The sequence below is a fragment of the Alligator mississippiensis genome, chromosome 5, assembly GCF_030867095.1.
Source record: "Alligator mississippiensis isolate rAllMis1 chromosome 5, rAllMis1, whole genome shotgun sequence".
NCBI lineage: Eukaryota > Metazoa > Chordata > Crocodylia > Alligatoridae > Alligator > Alligator mississippiensis.
Window position 1 is genome coordinate 159,533,975 of NC_081828.1, and position 21,741 is coordinate 159,555,715.

The following is a 21,741-nucleotide window of genomic DNA, read 5'->3' on the forward strand; positions in this document are numbered from 1 at the left end:
TGTGGTGTGGGGGCAGGTGTGGGCTGCCCACTACAGGCTCAGGCTCCCTGCCTTGCTGCCCTCCTCCATCTAGGGCTTTCATGGCCCAGGGGGTAGGACCCAGGGGGTAGGACCCAGCATGGCAGGGCAGAGTGGGGCTGGGCAGGTAAGCTCCTTGTGACAGCAAGCCCCGTGCCACCCTGGTGAGGCACCCCCTACCCTCCCTACAGCAGCGCAGGGCACAACTCTGCACCACCTCCCCCACTGCTTCTGGGTGGGCAGGGGGTGCTTCTGTGCGGGTGGGGCATGTGGAGCTTGCAGTGGCAAGGAGCTTCCCCACCTGGCCCCACTCTGCCGTGCCACACTGGGTCCCACTCACTGGGCTGCGGAGGCCTCGGGGGACGGCAGCAGGGTGGAGAGCCCAAGCCCGCAACAGGCAGCTTATTCCTGCCCCACACGCAAATCTGGGGGGACATGCCCCCATGTCCCCCTGGGAATGCACATGGCAGCAGGGAGCCAGGCCCCCATCCATGCCTTCTTGGACAAGCCACCCATGGCCCTGTCCTGCTCCTTGCCCGCACCCTGTGGCCATGCATTCTGGCCTTGGGACCCAAGCCCCACGCACCACCCAGGCTGGGAAGCAGCCCCAGCCCTGCCCAGCTTCTCTCCTCCCTCCCTATGGGGGCCTCAATCACCCTTCCCCCACCCTTGCCACACTTATGTATGGGACGCTGCTCTTCAGACTACCTGGCAGAAATGTGCATGTGTACAGGTGCACATGCACATGGTGCCCTCTGCCTGACTGCCCTCCTTCCATTCCCCCCAGACCCTTGTAGGCTGGAACTCTGCCAGCCTGCTGCAAACTCTTTGCAAAAGTGGAAAAATCTGCATTTTCCTCTGTTAAAAGGGAAAATTCAATTTTTTTCCTCCATTTTTCCATGGGAAATGGAAAACTTGGATCCCTGGTGTTAAGGGCACTTTGCTATTGCAATATGAAATTTAACTATAACCTTTATTCACTTTAAGTCTGATTTACTTTGCAATTAATTAAAACTGAGATTCCCTGAATTCCAGTATTACTGTATCATTAATTACAGAATTGTAATATTGTCCACTGTGGAGATTGTAGTCTGGGAAATTCTGTCCAGTTCAGCACAAAATATAAATAACAAAAGTTAGCATGTCATGTCCTCTTACTAAATAATTTCTGATTCTTTCTACAGTTTCCTCCCATCCTGATTTACCATGTACATGTTAAGTGCTTGCTACAGCAAAACTTGCTGCTTCTTCTCTAGCATAATATACCTAATGTATATAATCTATATTGTATTGTTTAGAAGAGGGAACTGATGCTAAGTTGGCTGAGGCTTTCATATAAATGAAAGCCATGAAAATTTGCTTCATTTTTGGACATTTCTGCCAAATGTCACGTGAACTCTTGGTTTTCCTGGCATACATAATACATTATTCATCTAGAGGCCCTAGTTGTATTCAGCCTCCTAAATGCTATTGGTCCACCACTTTTTAATACCTAACCTTTTGCTCTCAAATAGGTTTGATAGAAAATGTATATGAGTATAGATATGGAGTGAGAATTACTTGGCAAGAGAAGTAGTTTGCTGATTTGTCCTGATCATATCTGGTAAACAAACTGCCTCTTATTGACTCAGTTTCTAAAGTGCTTGCTTTATTTTTAATAAAAATCTGATGCATCTGTAGTTGTTTTGTTAAGATTCTACTTTTTGATGTTCGTGAAGGTGCTTCTGGTTCATCAAAAGGAGTGAAAGTTCCTTCACCATTGATTGTCTTTTTTTCCAGCCTTTTGACTATGAAGTTTATGTTAGGTTAATATTCTTTGCATTCCTGAATTTAGAACAGTGATCTGCACCAAAGGGTTAACAATATTGTTGTCATGACCCAAAGGTCTGATTTTTTGTGTGTGCTTCGGCAATAAGAATTATCCCCGTGGGTTTACAGCTTCATTGCACGGAGGAGTTCTGCTGCACAGAGAACCCGCATGCAAAGGAGTTTTCCCGCCACTTTGCAGCTGTCTTTGCAGGGTGCATTTTCTTGGCAACACAGAAATGCACGGTGCAAAGGAGTTCCCGCTCGTCGTATGCAAATTTGTGTCCCGCAATTGGCTAGTGCTAAATTATTCACACGTGGCGGCTAGCGATTGGCCTGCTAGCCGTATAAGAGGCTTGAGCAGTTTCCGCCCAAGCTGAAGAGGATTCCGCATCCATCTCGTGGGGACTCTGGGTGTGCGCGGCAGGGTAATAGAAACTCTGTGTGTTGCTCAGAGGAGTTTGGCGGCCTGATCCACCGCCCACCTCTTCCCGTCTTCGAACGGAGCCTTCTATAAGACGTATCGATGAGTCTTATGCGCGCTTGTCCTGGACATCCGGAGTTTGTCTGCATGGAGCCTAGCAAACTCCACGTGCTTGTTCATGTTCTGTCTGCGTGGAGCCTAGCAAACTCCACATGTGTTTGTGTTTTCTGTTGTAACCGCAACTCAAGCAAGTTCTCAGCCTGCACCACGACCATCTTGGTGTAAGTAAACAATCTTAAAATCAACCGTTACATGTCTGTGCCTAATTCTAGCTCGGCGCCCGCCCTCTCCGACCCGGCCTGCCTGGGCTGCCAGCCACAGCCCGCGTGCAGAGCGACGAAAAGGGGTCCGGGGCCCGACCCGGCCCGCACAATTGTTATCTCAGTTTTTCCTCAAGGAACACTTAATCCATACCTAGAGGGACCATTATCTTAAAGATCTTGGTCAAATAACCTGAAAGCTGTGAAGGTGACAGCATTTCAAATTACCATTTTCCTAAAAAATATCCTTGTGTGTCAGCAAAGCTTCATGAAAGGAAAAAGAAGGGTTACTGAAGAACAGGGTTAGAGAACTTTTTGCATGGAGAGATTTCTAAGTGGCTAATTAAGCCATTTTGTAGATATGCAAACATAGCATGTACAATTGTCTTTAGCATGCATGGATGCTCATTGTCAAATTGGGAAACTACATGCAATGGCTGCGAGTTATGTCAGTAGAGGAGTCCGAGTATGTGGCCTTGGCTGTATACTACAGTGATTTGCTGATGGAACTGGCACAACCCTGCACTCTTTCAGCACAGTTACTCCACTTCTGCTGAGTACTGGTAATGCTAAATAGACCTGCTGCTACCCTGCATTTTTCCAGAAAAATACTTCACGCAGTAGCAGAGCTGCTATACTGGAGACTTATAAATTCATCATTGGTGTGTGGATGTATATATGTTGTGGTGGCTAGGGAGTAGTGTTACCAAATTTGCCCATTACTTTGGGGTGTGCTCATTTATTAGGGATAGTTTCTAGGGTCTTGGTGATTCTGTCAATGTGCTGCTTGTGTTACTATATGGAGCTGTATTTCTCCCTTCTGCAAGCCCTCACCCCCAGTGGAGCTATCTTGCAGGACTCAATCTCAATGGGACTGGGTTCCTCCAGTCACCAAATCAGTCATACACACAAACACACACAAATTAACGTGACACGCCTGATCTGGCCGGGCTGATCAGCATGGACAGGCTGACACCCTCATATGCCAAGAATCAGTTCATAAGAGCAACAATAAAATGCAGTCAAACACAAGCACACAGGTAAACAGAATCCCTCTGAATCCGGCTGGGTGTCCAGCTGACACCCTCATGGGCCAGCATTCAGTTCATAAGGGCACGTCTGAGTCAAACTGGGTCCATCAGCCTGTACAAGCTGATCCCCTTATGTGTTTCAAACTCAGCACGTCCCAATCTTTGGCCTCTTGATGAGCAGACCCCACAATAATTTAAGCTTCACAGGGATCTTTAGCATAGGTAAAAGAAGCGTTGCTGCAGAGCACAGGAGGAAAAAGAAGCAGAGAAGGAAAAATATACCCAATTACTTCCAGTTTGCCTATAAAAGTTATTTATTGCTAAGCATATGAAATGTATAATAGTACTAGTAGTAATAGACATGCAAAAGAAAAACAAACACAAACAATGACAATACTACCCTGGTTTCACTAAGTATTTGGGGAAACTTAGCTCAAGCTTAACTGATACAGGTCAGGTTCAGAAGTTTATGCCTAGAAAGAAGAGAGAACGCTGGGAATCTCACCGAGTCCACGGTACCCAGGCTGCAAAGCTGACAGGCACAGTCTGTAGCACAATCCTTGAAGAGAGAGACGATCTGTTCTTCCAGCGTCCCAAGAACGACAGGGGATGGTGTCAGCACAGGAGTTTTCTTCTTCTTCTTTCTTTCTCCCTTTTCTTTCTCTTTCTTCTTTCTTTTTTTCTTTTAAGCACACACACTTACACATTTTTATACCCTCAGTTCAGTTGCTTTGAAGCACCCTCAGTAGTGTAAATCATTGTCTTTTCTATTGACAAGGGGTTATCTGGTTTGGACCATCTCAGGAAACTGATTGATAATCAGGAAACACTTAAGATTAGGGAGTAACCCAAATACTTGGGAGCCAGCTTGAGATTCCTATGGATGGCAGATATCCTGATGGGATATCTCATGGTTTCTTCAGGAACAATAGATAGCTTGCAGTATCAGGATTTTGGATTTTTACTTGTTGTGCACAAGCCTCAGCTTAGCATGACTTTTCCAGATTTTACTATAGTCTTTTAACAGACTTAAAGCAATTATTGGGGTGCTCATAACCTTTTGTGGAGAGGACTCCCACCAGTCGTCTCGGGAAAGATACGACAACACCTGGGATTAGGGCTCCAGCAGGCTGGATGCTGTGACGAACCCTTAACCATTGTTCAAATGTTGCCCGTACCCCCTCAGACTCGGTCTCTTGCCTCAGCATTCCCTAACCCGGCAACCGAGTTTTAGTCAATCAAGTTTAAATAGGCCTCCCATAGTGGGACCGGGGAATGTACGGCCCGAGATGCCTATTAAACTTAGAGCTGTGTGTGTGTGTCTGGGGGGGGGGAAGTCCTTAGCAAATCCAGATTAGAACTGGTCTGATAAATGCTGAGCTGGGTGTGTGTGAACATGGGTTAATTAACATTGGAAGCACAGATTCCCCATCATGCAGCGCTCTCCTGCTTCTCTGGTCCCAGAATTCACTGCAGTCTCTGCTTCAGGCTTTCTGTTTTCCATCTCTCATGTAAATGAATGGTCATCTGGTTCCATCTCAGATGCAGATGAGACTGAGGGCAGTTGTTCACTCTTATCACCCTTATCTGGAGAGTTTTAGGTGCGTCTCTCACTGCATCTTAATCAGTTTCGTTTAGGTAGAGGAGGGGAGGGGGGGGGAGTTCTTTGTGAGTCAGACAGACTGCATCCTGTGCCAGGGTTGCCCAAGAATACACAGCTGAGGCGTAACAGTAGAGACTGGTGTGCCAGCAGAAGTTCTGGAAGCAGAGACAGCTTAACGTAGCCTAAAGTCTCATCTACACTGGGAAGTTGCCCCCATTTCAGCAATTGATGGGCAGCCACAGCAGCAGTGTAAACTGCAAGGTCTGACAAAGAGTAACTTGTGTTACTGGAATTTACTTCTGTCTCTAACAAATGTAGCAGGCTCACCTTTCAGAGCTTGGGTTGAGTCCCAGGCTTGAGATCCTGCTGTTTTCATTGGTGGAGCCCATCCACCAATCAGGAGGCAGCAAGAGAACTAAAGTCACGCCCCTTTCCTGAGGGGTGGGGAAGAAGAGCTCCCCCATACCTGACTGAAGACTGTAAACTGTCAGGTTTGGAAGACTTCAGGGGCGGAGCCCTGAAGCGTATAAAAGGAGCTGCATGCCCAGCATGAGGGGCAGATGCAGTGAGGGATTTGTGAAGAGTGGAGCCAAGAAAGGCTGGGGAGCTCTCCCACAGCGGGCAATAGGCCCAAGGCTCCTGAAGCTGCCACTGGACGAGCAGCCTTGGGAGTGGTGGGATACCGGTCAGGATGCTGACGGCACATGGGGACGGTGCGCGGAGACCTGGCCCTGGGAGCAGTGTGAAACCGCTCGAGCCCATCATGATGCGTGGTTCAGTGCATGGAGCCCAGGCTTTGGGAGCTGCAAGTGGCAGGCCAAGCCTGCAACACCGGGGGCCAGCAGGCCACATGGTGGCAGGGTGGCGTACGAGGGAACGGAGCCAGGGAGCAGCGGAGGCTGTTTGGGTTAGCCACCTGGCATAAGGATGGATGGACAGAGCCTGAAGGGCCCGGCTTATGCTAAAAGAGCTGTCAGTGCCGAGCCAGGGCATGGGGAAATAGCAGTGCTGCAGCATGAGGCCCAGGAGCCAGCAGTGGTGCAGCAGTTGAGAGGAGCTGAGCCCTCAGCACCCAGAGCAGGGCACAGAGTGGGGAGGAGCCCAGTAGCGCAGGAGAGGGCTGAAGAGGCGCTGCAGCAGAGGAGACCCCATCAAGCTGCGCCCTGACAACTGCCACCTGAGGGAGTTTGAGTCATTGGGCCCTTGGGTCCCACGGGGGAAAGACATTTGGGGCAAGCAAACCCAGGGGAGGGGCTGGGTAAGCAGCCCCCCCTGCCTAGTCAAGGCCCTAAGGGGAGAGGCCCCTGGTGCTTCCTGGATACCCCCCAAGGGACCCCATTGGAAGGAGGACTATCTCTTGCCATGGGTCAGGGACTATATTAAGGAATAGGTGTTATTAAGATTGTTCCTGTTTGTGCTTTATATTTTGTAAATTGAAATGTTGTATTGTGCAGATGCTGCTGAAATTGTTTTATTGTGATGGGTAAATAGTGTTGTTTAGGGTTTCACCTTGGTTATTGGTTAATGTTCACTGTGTAAATATATGTATAAGATATTTAGTTTTATGATTATGTACATTACAACTCAATAAATTGTATATAGTTAAGAACTTTGGGCTTGGGCTAACTCTATAGAGGAAAGAGGGATCTGCTCGAAATTCTGACATCCCTCTCACAGCACCTCCTCCTGCCTACCCATCCCATTCAGCTGAGAATAGGGCACACCCTTGGATGTATGCAGGTTCCACAAAGATAACTAGTACACATCCCAGTTCTATTTCGTGTTAGAGATACGCTGTGGCTCAGAAATACCAGTCTCTGGGGACAGGGGAAAGTATTAATTCAAAAGAGGTCCATGTCCCCAAGCAGATTAATTGCCATTCCAGCAAGTGTTTATGAGTGCATGCATATAGGCTAGGGACAGGCCTTCAAAAAGCCGAAGCCTGAATTGATTCAGTCTTTGCAGGTTAGTCTAACCTGCAGAGTATACTGGTTTGCAAGTGAATAGACATTTGTCACATGCCTCCAGTGGCTCAGGCCAGAAACCCAGTGCTAGAGGAGCCCTCCCTTCCACAGGGAAGCTGAGCTGAGGAGGGTGCAGGCCCACCCCAGCAACTCCCTTACAGCTGGGATTCCTGGCACGCAGGGCTGCCCAGCCCCAGAGGCGAAGTCTTCCCCTTCCTCCCTCTCCCCCATTGCCTTGGGGCTGGGAGGGGGGCCCTGTTCAGTGCTGGGGGGCTCTTTTCCCTCCTCCTCCCCCACCCCTGTGGTGGGGTGGGGAGGGGGGTTCTGTGAGGCTGCCTGGCCCCAGAGGGGGACTTTTCTCCCTGCTTCTCCCCCCTCTCTGTGGGGTGGGGAGGGGAGACTCTATGGGATGCTGCCCAGCACCAGTGCGGGACTCTTCCCCCCACCCCCACTCACTCATTCCCCCACCCCCCAGGGCAAGGGGAGGCTCTGTTCCATGCTGGGGGAAACTCTTCCCTTCCTCCTCCTCCTCCTCCCTCTGCACTCGCAGAGGGGAAACCCTGCTCTGGACTCTGTAGGGAAGCAGGAGGCAAGGCTCCCTCCACTCCTGGCAGAGTGCAGTGACGTGCATACGAGGGAGCAGGGGAAGCAGCTGGATCCAGTGCGGGGCTTCTCTTATTGTGCATGCTGGAACTGCAGGCTCAGGGAGCAGAGACCTGGGGATAAGGCAGGCTCCGCTCCCTCCCCCAGCGCAGCGCTGGCCAGAGCCGTGCCTGTGCCAGGCATGAGCAGCCTGACCTCTGATGCTGCTGCCAGGCAGAGGGGCCTGCATGCCATGGGAGGAGTGTGTGGGAGTCCCTACACCCCCCACACTCCCTCACATCCCATGCACCCACACTCTGCCCAGCTGAGCTCCATGTTCCCGCTGTTCTTCCAGGGGGAGGCAAGGGAGGGGAAGAGTTCCCCCCGGCATGGAACAGAACCTCCCCCTGCCCCACTTACCCCTGCTTTGGGGCCGGGCAGCATCACATGGAGCACCCCCGCAGTGGCAGGGGGAAGGGGAGGAGGAGGAAGAGTTCCCATCCAGCACCTCACAGAATCCCCCTCCCCACCCTGGGAGGAGAGAGAGGGGGAAGAGTTCCCCCCCTAGCATTGTACAGAGCCCCTCTCCCCACCCTGCAGATCAACCAACCCAGCATGGCCCTGTTAAGGTGAAGGGGGCAGGGAGAAGAGTTAATTCCTCCCTCCGTTCCTTCCCTGAAGCCACAGTTTGCCAGCTCCAGGGTCCACCACTGCAGCCCCCTCCCCTCTTCTCTCCAACCGACAGGCTGACCCTGGCTGTGTGCGGTGTGGGAAGAGAGGAAGGACGTAAGAATTAATTTCCTCCCTGCCCATTTTGCCTTTACAGTGCTATGCTGGCTGGTGTCTGTGCTAGGGCTGGTCCCTGCTCTGGCTAGAGAGCAAAGGGGCAGGGGTAGCCCTGCGGCTCAAACAGAGAGCCCCGCCCAGCCCAGAGAGCATGCCAGGATGCTGGGGGGGTCTAGTTTATCTTAAACCAGCAAGAGTTCTGAGACAGAGATCGCATAAACCGGTTTGAGCCAAATCAGTTAAGTCTGATACTACATTCAGCCAAGTTTATCTCAAACCGGTTTTGGCTATTTTGAAACTGACTTATGTGCACCGACTGTTCTGTTACAGGTTTAAACCAGTTTCTGATCACTTAAACTGGTTTATGTGTAATGTCTGTCCCTAGCCACAGTGTGTGATGATGCACAGGAGCATAATCCTGTTGCTCTACAAGCCCATTCATATAAATACTATAATTTAGAATTACCCAGAAGACCAAGAAGGAGGATGTAGTGTGGGAGAGGAGTTAGCAAGAGTAAGTGATACAAACAGGTGTTTTGAGGAAGCTGTCATCAGTGGCGTTAACTATGGTGACAAAAGAGGGAAGAATTAGGGGAGAATCTGTGTCATGTCTGTTGGATATTAAGATATTTTGTGGATGGAAATGGCAGATGTGGGAGTATGCTTTAAAGGGGTTCTGCAGAGTTTTGGCATAGTAAGGAAACAGGAAAAGGAGAGAGAGAAGATCTCAATGAGGAGGGAGAAAGAAGAGACTATATGCTGACTATGGGCAAGACGGACTGTCAGTAAGTATTTTTTTCTAGCAGTAGGGTTGGAATTTTTTTGTCAGTGGTCCAGAAGGCAAGGATTTTTTTGTGATGTCTTTTATTGGACATGTATAGTTGGGAGAGCTGCTGGACAAGCTTTCAGGCATCCAATGCTTTTCCTCATTCATGGTCTTCTTCTACAAGGACATAAACTGATTTTTGTAGTATAGACAAAATACAGACATCAATTTTTGCTTCCTAATCTTAATTCAAATAAATCCCAATAAATGTTCTGTGAATAGTCCATTTCCTTTTTCCCTGCTGCTGTAACAATACCTTTGTTTAAATTGTCCAAAACAAACAAACAAACCACACCACAAAATAAGCACAAAAAAAGCAGTTTGGAATACTGTTATCAATTTTTCCTAGAAAAGTGAACTATGGAAAATGTCATGTTGTCATTATGCATTCCTGAATTCAAAAGAACATTCTGTTGCATGGAAGACATGTGAATACACATAAGTATTTACTCTTGCATCTCATTGCAGGTGCCATGTGATTTAGCGGTTGCCAAGGTAACAATACTTTTTTCATTTCATAATTTGCATAAATACTCCAATTTCATTTGTTATAATTGTTCCTTTATTTGAAGTTGTGCACAATTCTGCTATGTAAAGAAAGCAAAACCTAGAGAAGAGAAGAGATGCTGGCACTTACTCTGTAAAAGGTTTCAGTGTGTACTTAATTAAGAAATAGACACTGCCTCTGGTTGAAACAAGAGAGAACTCTGAAATTAGGTTGATTCTAATTATTTTAAAGCTTATAACAAAAAATGGAAAGCATTGTTGTATAGCATGATGGATATAGTGTACTGTACAGTACTTTGTAATTTTAATTGTATTAATTATTTTATTATTATATTTGCCATAGTTTTCGTTTTCCTTCATATCTTTATTTTCCTTCCAGGCTTTTCTTTTTTATTTTTTCTGGTTTTGTTGTATGTGGCTGGCTACGTGCTCACTTGTGAAATAGGGGTGAGAAATGACCAGTGTGTGTGTGTGTGTGTGTGTGTGTGTGTGTGTGTGTGTGTGCGTGCATACATGAGGACAGCGTGATGGAGAAGAAAATTCTGTACATATCTTTGTCTTCCTTTCATTAAGGTGATAAATCACTCGTTGAAACTATAAGCATTTTTCCCATGTAAAAAGGCAGGATTAGGTCTCCAGGCAGTGGTGACAGAATCATTTTTCTCCCCTAAAAGTTCCATTTTCAATTTCTTTGACAGTCTTACTTCATGCTCTGTACCCCTCTCTGCTGAGGATGTTTATATTAGTGGGTTATCTATTTTTTGAGTGTTTCATATGCATTAATTAATTAATAGGAAATCATCAATAAAAAAGATTTCAGGCTATGTTGTAAGGAGTTAAATTTAGGAGCTGTAACCAAGAAAATTATATTTAGCATTACTAGTACTGCTCTTTAAAGAAATTATAATATCATATCTAGGTTTTTTTAAATTAAAATATTCCCTAGAATGACCATAGAAAATTACTTAAACCCCAATTTATGATTTCTACTGTTTGCACTTCAATTTAATTAGAAGTTGAAAAACCTGATTTTATTTTAAACGTTAGATTAGTATTTGGTTAACATTTCCATTCACCTACACAACATTTTCACTCTTTCTGGTGGTGGCTTCTATAATGTCTTTCCCACTAAGTCTCAGTGCATTTGAGGTACATATTTATGGTGACAGTGGAATGAGCCAGAGCTTTATATAGTATTTTCATTTTTAGAACTAAATGTTTCACAAGACCAGATTCTGATGTAGGCATTTCAGTACGCAGCAATCTTTAAAAGTCAGCTGCTTGTCATGAGCAAAGGTACTTGAAAAACAAATTGCTAGGGAGCAATCATTTTGATTGTCTACATTTGGAAACCTGGGTTAAAGTGTATATCCTGTATATCCCCATTTACCACATTTATGTACTTTATTTACTTTCTACCAGAATGATTGGCAACAGTGAAAATGAAACTTGATTCACAATACCAAACTTTTTGCAGTTAAGCTATACTTAAGCCATTGTTAAGAGATCATTATTACTGTCATCACCCTGGCTTCATTAACACATACCTTTCTCTGAGGTGAAGGTGGAGAAAAAGAAACGGTTGTGTGTGCTTGCTTTAGAAGTTTCCTCAGTGTCCCAAATTATGTTGATAGGTAAGTAGGTAAACACATCTGGTGGCTTTCATCTTCCTACATATCCTGTAGGAGACCATATGCCTCATTTAAGTAGTTATTTAAATTGTGCAGAGGGCTTTGTGTAGGATGCCTTTCCTAAGATCAGGTTTACCCTACGTTAATAAATTAGAGAAATTAAAGCCACTGTCATCTACAGCGGTTTCCATTCTTGTCTGAATGGTGGCTATAGGCTAGGATAAAAGCCAGACTACTTTAGTATGGAATGCAGAATCGTTATTTATCCGATTCCCCCGAAGCTGCAATCATTTCTGTAATTTCATTGTTTTACGATCTGTTTTGTATTTTCCTCTCAAGTACGCCTGTATATATCCGGTGAACAGTTGTCAGATTTCTTTTTCTATAAAGAGCCTCTCTAAATAGCATAAAATAATAAAAAATTGTCTGAGACCCAGAGTATTTGAGATAAAACTTCCAGTCTTTTCAGATTACTTTCTCATCTCATACTCAGAATTATGTAGCCCCAGTTATCAGAGTAGTGTGTTTTCCTTGCTCTCTGTACTGAAAGCAGGGCCTGTTCCAAAGTCCCATGAAATTAGTGAGAGTCTTTTTATTCAATGGGTTTATACTGGACCCCTAGCCTGGTTTTTGTTGAAATTAGTGCATTCTGGAAGCATTTTGGGTTCAGTGAAGTGGAATTCTGAAATGGAAAAATGTTTCCATTGGCAATATCTTGACCAATAAGAATAAAGCAGCCCCTTTGAATTTTAATCTACCCTGCATATCTCATACTTTCATATCCCAGCACTGTAACAGAACTATATACCAGGCACTAGCTGATAAAGAACAGCTTAAACTTTGCTCTAATTTCTGTTCTCCCTCTGCATGCAAAGATCAGCTTTTCCAGCTTTTTTAGTAAGGTTAAGAAGTAAGAATCTCCTTGGTTGTCCTTGCTAAAGTGGTAGCAAATTGTCAAGCTATCTGACTGAGCCTACTAATAACTTTTAAGTGCATGTGTGTGAAGGGAGACAGGAAGAAAATGCTTAGTCTCCTGTTTCCTTAAAAAGCTGTTATTCATCATCCAACAAAGAGTTGTCTGGTGTTAGTGTTGTGATACTAATTAATATGAGTGCATGGGTGGATCCAGGATTTTGGAAACCGGGCTCCTCAAGTAGCTGACTTCCAGCCTCCCCACACCAGGTCAGGCAGACCGCACTACAGGAGCAACAGAAGGAGACATTTTTTTAAGTCCCTCAAGCAAGTAGAAGTCTCCTCCCCACTCACTTTCCCTTGGTACTCAGCAGCATGTTTCCTCCCATTACCCCTTCCCCTACGCATAGCTACTGCTGTCCTCAGATGTCCCAAGGAGGACAGGCGGAGGGAGCTCAAGAGCTGCTCTGCAGCCAGGCTGCATGTGAAGCCAGACTAGCCAGAGACAGCAGCAGTGGGGAAGGAAAGGGGTTGTGCCACTGAGAACAGAGGGGAAGGGAGGAAGGATCCTGACTTGCTTTGGGGGCTTACAGAAAAGGTGCCCAGCTGCTGCTCCCCTGGTGTGGTCGACTGATAGGGAGATCGACTGAGGGGAGGCCCTAAGGGGGACCACTGCATCCCCTCTGGATTTGCTCAGTATGAGGTTTTTTTTAAATTATTTTTTAGAATGCCTCTTCTCTTTCCTAAGGGTTCCTCTCATTTATGGTCCAGGCTAGGAAAGAGCTTAAGCCTTGAGAGGTGGCTTTGTTGTCTTTCATTTATGGTGCCAAAGTAATGCTTGGGGCCCTGGATTCTATTCATGACAGTGCTTGTCACTGGCCTCCCGTGTCTCTCTTTTCTCTCTCCTTTTCTCTTTCTGGTCTATATGAACTCTAAAGGTCTGGGTAAATGAACAACTTACTATGAGATAAATGCAGAGGGAGGTTTATTATACATCAGCTGCTCTATAGTAGTTGCCAGTACAGACTCTGATACCCCACAGTAACTTAGTCCTCTTTTACTGACGTACTGCAGAACCCTGATCGGACCTATTTCCTCCTGGCACAACTATTTTGCATGTGGCGCTTCTCCATGTTGGCAAGTTTGTACAATAATCTCAGTAAAAGCAATGGGACTGCTTGTGCTTAAAGCTTTTCACATGCATAAGCGTTCCCTGTACAAGGACCTAACAATACCATTCTGCCAACCTTTTTTGGATTGAGCAGTACTTTACTTCTGTGAGTAGTTCCAATGAGTTGTCAGCTAGACTATTTCTTGAGTGTAATTAAGAATAGCATAAATGGTCCTGTGCTCTGAGAGCATATGAAGAAGCCATTTGCCACACATAGGTTTGGCAGAATTCAATTTTTAAAATAATTTTGATGGCTAAAATTGACATTTTATTTTTAAGCATTTGTTTAAATATTGATTTAAATTTTCAGAAGTATGCAAATTGGGGGTGTGTGGAGCAGACAATTTAGTTTTTACAATATACTGTTAAAAGCTTTATAAAATTATAAAAAGTAAATATGCACAAATCAATAAAGCATACCTGCTTTAAACATTCTGTTCATTCGATAGTGCATTCATACCAGGCTGGATCCTTCCCTCTCACAGAGTGGAGTGTGGGGGCAGGTGCCAGGCTGGGCTTGGTGCGAGTTTGGCGCCCTGCCCTGAGCATGCCCTCAAGTGTGGGGGCTGGCCTAGGCTTGGCAGGAGTTTGGCACCCAATCCCCAGCTGGGACCTTGGCAGAATGATTAGCCCGGTGGCTTTGGGTGTCCGGCTGCCAACTGCCCTGCCCCACAGCAGTGAGACCCTGCAGCAGCGTCTCCCCCATCCAGGTTCTGTTGCCAGCAGCCAACATCCAACCAACGCCCCCTCCCAGCACAGACCTCTCAGCATGCTCCCCTGGTGCAGGACCCCAGCTCCTATAGTGGCTTCCCAAGCCACTGCTGGAGGAGCTGCCATGTGCAGTGTCCACCGTGTGTGTGTGTGTGTGTGTGTGTGTGTGCGCGCGCGCGCGTGCATGTGTGCGGCACACACAGGCCCCCTATCCTGGATTTCCTTACCCAGTCCCAGATTTTTTTTCTTGCATCCCCTTCCTTTAAATATTGATTATTACTTATTTAACTATTTTTATAGGTCTGAGTCTGAGGTTAAACGGACATTTAGCAGTAAAAATTGAAATGTGCAAAGCTGAGCCATATATGACTGCTAAGGTGTGAACTCTCTTCCCTGATACGCGGTATTTACCAACTCTGTCTTGCCAGCATTATTCTTCTGGCCCTTCTACAAGGGTAACCTGTTATTAATGTGAAACTGTAATACGGGGATGATAACATCAGCAATTTTTGTAAAAGTGCTCATGGTGTCCAATATTTTATGGGATTTTCAGGATCATTCTTGACAATAGAGTGTTTTGATATTTTTAGATAGGCATTTTTTTAATGTATTTTACCAGCATTTGCAGGAGTTGATGAATACTGGTATTTGTGATAATGAGGTCTTCATAAGCACAACATAGGGTTCGTGCAGTAGATCTGCCAGAGAGATACCTCAGAACAAAACTAGTGAAGTTTTTGGTATGATCTTTTGAGTTAACTTTGAGAGCCCTGGTTAGTTGCACTATTTGAAATGGTTTATAGACTGGTCACCCATCCCTAAGAATAGTTGAACTTCAAAACTATTTAATTGTATAAGCCAGTTATATTTTAGTTTTTTATACAAGTAATTCTCTTTCACTGTGATCATGCATTAACACCCCCATCACAGAGATATAGTTGTCCATTTGTTATGGAAACAAAACTTTTACAGTATCACCCAAACACAGAAGTAGTATTTCTATTATAGTATAAGAAGGAAAGAAGAAATGTCAGTTTTTTCTCTCCATTGGTGAATGCTGTTTTAAGATAAATTCTCTTATATAAATCACTTGGTACGATGATGGTTTGGTAATATGTATCTTTACTTTCTTTGGTGTATAGGTGGGGCTGGCAGGGCCAATTATTCTTCAAGTTACACAACACTTAATATTTAAAATCTGAAAATGTTTTGCTAAACTATATCTGTTTAGGCTACAATTTTTCATGCCAGATGTCTATCTAGATCTAATCTTTTTAAAAAAAAAAACAAGAATAAGGAGAAATGTCTGTGAACGCTAAAGCATGCTTGTCTCCAGAACCTGGAATGGAACTTGGGATTCATGAATTTTATTATAGATGGAGCTTGTGTGGTGTTCAGTGGCTGTTGATACCCTGTGCTTTCAGCATATTTCTCTGAGTATGCCCTTTTCCTTATCTCTCAAGGGCATGCACTGGCACCAGCATCAAAAGATGCAAAGACAGAAATGATCAGCATTATCTGATTGTGTTGAGTCAGTTTTACCAAATAAAGCTGTGAAAACAAAATGTTCCTGTCCTCTTTGTATCCAAATGTACGTATTCCTTTGTTGTTTCATGTGATTTAGAAACAGATAGTTTGTAAAGTTTTGCTTTATTGCATATTGTCCAAAGAAGAGTTTTCCTTGCCCTTGGCTTTGCCTTTGCCTTCTCCTTTGCTCAGGAGAGAGGAAGCCTGTGGACAGCCTTGATTTTTTGAATGTGCCATTCAGTGAAGAGGATCTGTTTATTTATACTATCTCCCAATAATATTTCTTATCCTCCTCCTTTTGAAATCAGTGGTGAGGAGTTTTATCTGAAACTGGTCTCTTGCCTGATTATCTATTTGGATCTAGCCTCCCTTTAAAAAGCAGTTTCCTGAGCTGATGAAGGAGTGTTCTATAATTGGAAAGTATATACTATAAATTACTTTGTAAATGGCACTTAAATACACAAACATGGCATGTTAGAAATGGGAGAAACGCACCTATACTTTGCAGTTAATGTGGCATCCTATCCCACAGAGGAATTATGAAAAATATGAGTCAGTCGATACAGTCAGTCTATCGCTGAATGTTCTATTCAGAATTCAAAAGAGCATTTTTCTGATTTATATTTTATTTCTCCTTCAGAATGAATTGTTATCTTTTCAAGCTGGAGGTTTTTGGAAAAGGAGAGAGCAGTTTCTAGGCCTCCTCTCCCCCCCCCCTTGTGCTCTCATTCTCTAGAACTTGCTTTGTTTTTCCCCCCCAATTTCCTTCTCCCAGTTATTCTCTCTTCGTTTCTTTCTTCACTTTTGAAAAAAAAATGTATCTCTGATGTTTTCCTGACTAGTCATTAAGCCTCACATTCATGAAACTGTACATACTAATTAAAACCTCATAGGTATGCCTTCTGCTGCTCAGTGAAACCTAACATGAACATTGTGTTGCCGATGCCATATGGTCCAGTCTTTCAGCACTAGCTGTGAACACTTGTCATAAGTGGTCCTGTCTGCATGTTCCAAGGCCAAGATTGATAGCACCTGGACAACAGGCCCTGTTCATTTAATGATGGCAGAGACCCATAAAGGCAGTGGTCCTCATTCTTGATGCTGTAGGAAGGGACCCATACTTGACAGAAAAGGCTTTTCAAGATCACTCCAAACCTGTTGTATAGGAATGAATGAAAAAGTAATCTTTTTTTCAAGCAAATGGGTTGGGATGGTGGGTTGGAATGAAATCTAGATGCAAAACCAATTTCAGTATTGAGGAAGTGAGTTCACCATGCATATCCATTTCTTTAAAAATGTTAATTAAAAGCCAAAATTATCTTAGTAGGAAATAGCCTCGCTTGTGCCTTTCTCTGTCAATATAAGATAGGATTGTTTCAGTGTCGTATCCATTGCTAAGAACACAGAAATCAAAATGAATATATGCACCACACTGAAAACTGCATTTCTTCAGTAATTTTCATTACTATTATTTGTATTTGAATATGCTTGTGTGCCAGTGATAACCAATGGGTTTGTATCCCTAGTTCTGTAAAGAGACCTATCTATGCAAGTTTGGACTAAGCAAGGTGTTTCGGTTGTTTTTACTTCCTCTAAATGTAAAAAAAAATATTTATGACACCCCAGGGCTATTTTTCTGCTGAATATAAAAGGTATTATTTTCCCACTGTTAGGATAACTCACAGTGAAGATAAATTGCTCATTTCAATACTAGAAAAATAGATTCTAGGAGTGGAAACTTGTCTACAGTGTTGGTTAAAGAGCTGCCAAGTCAAATGGCTTTTATTGTTTGTTTGAAACTCCCTATGATAAATAGCAGTTAAGGAATGATAATATTGGATGTGTGTACTGTGCTGGGATACAAAGAGATAATTAATTAAAACCTATAACAAGCATGAAGTATATTAGTCAACATTTGAAAAGTGCTATACAAACATGAACTAACCCACAATATCTGCCCAAGGAGTAAGAAATAAGGTTTTTTTTGGTTTTTACAGATAAAAGAATCTGGGGTAGTTACATGCCCAAGGCCATGCATTGACTGAGTCGGTTTCCAGATTGTAACTCAGGAGTTCTTTCACTCTCTGGTTATTCCTCTAGGGCAGGGGTAGGCAATGTTTTTTTTGGCTGGAGTGCTGAAAAACCCCACAATGCCTACCTTGGAAGCTGCTGGAGTGCCAGCATGCCAGAAAAACAAAATGAGGGCAGGGGGTACATGACAGGATGCCCTGCTTGTGCCCCTTGCCCTCCACCCAAAGTCTGTGCCCCTCAGCCCTGCTGCCCAAAGCCCCTTCCCCCCAGCTCTGCACATGACCCTTACATCCCATCCAAAGCCCTTGCCCCCTGCCCTCCAGCCCTGCTGCGCCTTGCCCCCCACCCACAGCCCGGGCTCTGTGGCTGTCAGCAGCTACCCAGAACCTGGGCCAGCAGCAAACATCTGCTGCCTCTCTGCCCTAGACCCTGCCCTGGGCTCTGGGGAGGTAGCACATACCGATAATGCTCCCTGCTGTGCTGCCCTCACTGCTTCTGCAAAGCAGCGTTGGAACTTGGCGTGGCAGGACACAGCAGGGGGCAAAGAAAGCTGCCTGCTGCTCTGAGCTCCCTGCTGCCCTGCCACTCTTCCCCTGCAGGTGGGGGCAGCAGCAAGGGGCACAACCCTGCACTACTGCCTACACAGCTCCCATGCACACAGGGGAGGTGTGGCAGGGCAGTGGGGAGCTGGGAGCAGTCAGCTTTCTGTGCCCCCCACTGTGTCCTGCCACGCTGGGTTCCAACGCTGCTTTGCAGAAGTGGCGAGGGCAGCACAACGGGGAGCACTGCTGGTATGTGCTCTCTCCCCAGAGCCAGGGGCCGGGGCCGGGGCTGGGGCTGGCAGGCAGCTGGGGCTGGGGCCGGGGCCAGGGCGGAGAGGCAGCAGATGTTTGTAGCTGGCCCAGGTTCTGGGTAGCTGCTGATAGCCACAGAGCCCAGGCTGCTTGCAGCAGGGCTTCCACGGGAGCAGCCTGGGCTCTGTGGCCCAGAGCCAGGTCTGGCTGCAGCTGGGAGGCTACAAACAGCTGCTGTCCTCCCAGCCCCGGTCTCCGGGAGGGCAGCAGGTGCCTGTACTGTGCCCGTTGAGGCCGGGGAAGGGAGGCAGCAGCTGTTTGTAGCCTCCTGGCTGCAGCCAGCCTCAGCTGCGGGTAGCTGCTGAAGCCTAGGCTGCTCCCAGCAGGGCTTGCACCATCCCAGCTGCCTGCTGGGAGCAGCCCGGGCTCCTGGCTGGCAGCAGCTACCCAGAGCTGGGGCCAGCTGCAGCGGGGAGGCTACAAACAGTTGCTGCCTCCTTGGCTCCAACGCATGCCAAGGAAAATGGCCTCATGTGCCATGCTCGGCACGTGTGCCGGGGGTTGCCGACCCCCTGCTCTAGGGCAATGGAGGCCAATCTTTTGGCAGGTGTGCCGCAAATAAGCACTGCAACTTCACCAAGTGCCACTCCAATCCCCTTCCCCTGCCCCATATCCTGCTCTGATTTTTGTACCCTGTCAGATACGTTGCTGTGCTTTCTGTTCCCTACCCTGGGCTCCATGTCCTATCTGCTGCTCTGCTTTCTACTTCCTGGCCTATCTGCCACTGTACTGTGTGTCCTTTCCCCAATCTGCTACGTGTCACAAACACAGGCTGCCCATTCCACTTGTGGCATACATGCTGCAGGTTGGCCTCCCCTTCCCTAGGCCATGTTTCCTCCAGAAAAGCATTAATTCAAGCAAATCCTGAACCTAGCAACCAGGCAGAGTTATTTCTTCCCTGTTCTAGGATGGAGGAGTTGGTAAAGGAGCAAAATCAGAAGAGCGATGAAATTTTGCAAGAAGAAATTGAAACTGGGATCCCAGGGATCGCCTGAGTTTCAGTTGTGGTTCTGTTGATGACTTTGGGTAATTTCTCTGCTTTGGTTTTATTTACATATCTGTACAATGAAAATAGTGATACCCGGCAATTATTATGCCGATCTGCTTACCTCTCCAGGTTAATTGGACAATGAATGCAAATAGCTTTGAAAAAGAAAGACCTTAAATATATTTCTTGTTAAGTTACTTGAATGTGAAAACTTACATTTTAATTATATTGTTATTTTATTTCTATTTCAAGGGACATGATGTCTGTGACTGCCGTAGGTCTTGAATATTTTATGGTATTTAACAGGAAGGCGTCCCTAGTGGCCTCCACCCCTCTTCACTCTCTTCTATCCATGGCTTTAGGAGAGTGACCCAGGTTCACAGTTGCCTTCCAATAGGTATTCCCTATTTCATGACCCATACAGGATGCTAGTAAGAGAAACTTGTCCTCATATTTACATAATAGCAGATTATTATTTTTCAGCCTTGAAAACAAAACTTACCAAAACCAGTGAAACATATGGGCAATTTCTTCATGTTTGTTTGTTTGTTCATTTGTTTATATTTAAATTTAAAGTTTGTTTGCAGAACAATTACTAGGCCAGTCTGAAGCCAGAAATTTTTTTAATGAATAACCAGAATTTCATCTAAATCCCTTAGTAAAGGAAAGTATTTTCTTTTGTAAGTGGGCCAAACCTGGACCCTTACCAACAATACCAATACCTCACCATTGACTGGGATCTTCTTTTTTTAGAAAAAAAGAGAATTTGGATACAACCCTCACACCCTTGTTTTTTTACAAAACTGGGTACTGACATTTGATTTCTTGCTCCTTTGCTTCAAATTAAAATAAAGATGACAGGAAAGAAGAATCTTGTGAAAACTTCACCATCTGGGCATTATATACATAGTAGATTTGAATAGTTTTATTCAAATAGTTAATTGAGGTTTATCATCTTTATTGGAAATCTTCCCTATTTAGCAGGATTTCAGAGTAAAAACTCTATCTTCCTAGCATAAGGTATTCTTCATGCCCATATCAGCATGTCACAGCTTCCGCCTCCATTCCTCCCACTGTTGAGCTGCAGCAAACTGTAGATGTTCACATATATACTATACACCCATCTTAACGTATATTTACATAGATGGTTAATCGGCAAGCTATACATCATATACATATCCAATATATGGTGCATTTCAGAACGTCAGTTAGTTTAGGGATAATAGTTTCAGGGTGTTCTTAGAGGATATTTGAGAGAGAGAGAGGCTTATTTGTATAAACCTATACTGTACAATTGTTATAATGCTACACCTGTTTTGTTCTCTTTTTATTTTTTGCTGCTTTTGTTGCAGCTCTGCAAATACACAGACAACAAAAAATTCATCCTGTGAAATGGAAGATTACGAATATGCATCAGTGTTTCTGTTATGTGGCTTCTCACTAATGTCTCCTGGAAATTTTGCAATGAATATCTGACATTAATTGGCTTGATACCAAGGTGTATCCAACCTTGCTGAAATTAAATAGATCAATTCTACAAGGTGCTTATGGATAAAACTCTCTTTTAACTGTTGGATCTTTAGAGCAAGGACTCATGATCCTGAAAAAAACTGTGGGGTGCTACTGGGAATAGAACTTGATCTTAGCCCACAAGAGGCTATTTAAATAAATGAGAGGAAGGGGAACACTAACCATAGATTTTAAAATAAATCTTGGGCCTGGTTGAATTTTCTCTCAACTGCTGAATATAGTACAGTTGACATGTAAGTGCTAGTTTTATTGCTCAAATAATAAGCTAAAACATATATTTGACTTACTGAATAGCATAATTCTAAATCCAATTACCACTAAGCATTTGAATATTTTTCTCCACAAGTCATCAGTGCTACAGCAACAGGAACTGAAATATGTAACTGCATTTACATTTTGTGCTTTCCTTGTGCTGCTTCATGCTTCTAGGGCAGGATCCACTAGGAGGACTAGCAGTTGGTATGTGTCAATGTATGCTGCTCAGTCAGCAGCAAACCCTCATCTCCTACACTGCATAGT

The 21,741-nt window shown here is 45.0% G+C and overlaps 1 protein-coding gene across 6 annotated transcripts in view; it reads left to right on the forward strand.

Annotated features, from left to right (window-relative positions):
• The window catches only part of RAPGEF5 (Rap guanine nucleotide exchange factor 5), a 267,204-nt gene that overhangs the window by 134,500 nt on the left and 110,963 nt on the right, over positions 1 to 21,741 (forward strand). For 3 of the 6 annotated variants that reach the window (XM_019497877.2, XM_019497879.2, XM_019497882.2), the window contains one exon: positions 9,829 to 9,855. The exons of the other annotated variants lie outside the window; for them this stretch is intronic. In XM_019497877.2, coding sequence (XP_019353422.1) covers positions 9,829 to 9,855 — 27 coding nt within the window. The remainder of the gene's footprint in view (positions 1 to 9,828; positions 9,856 to 21,741) is intronic. 6 annotated transcript variants of the gene reach the window in all.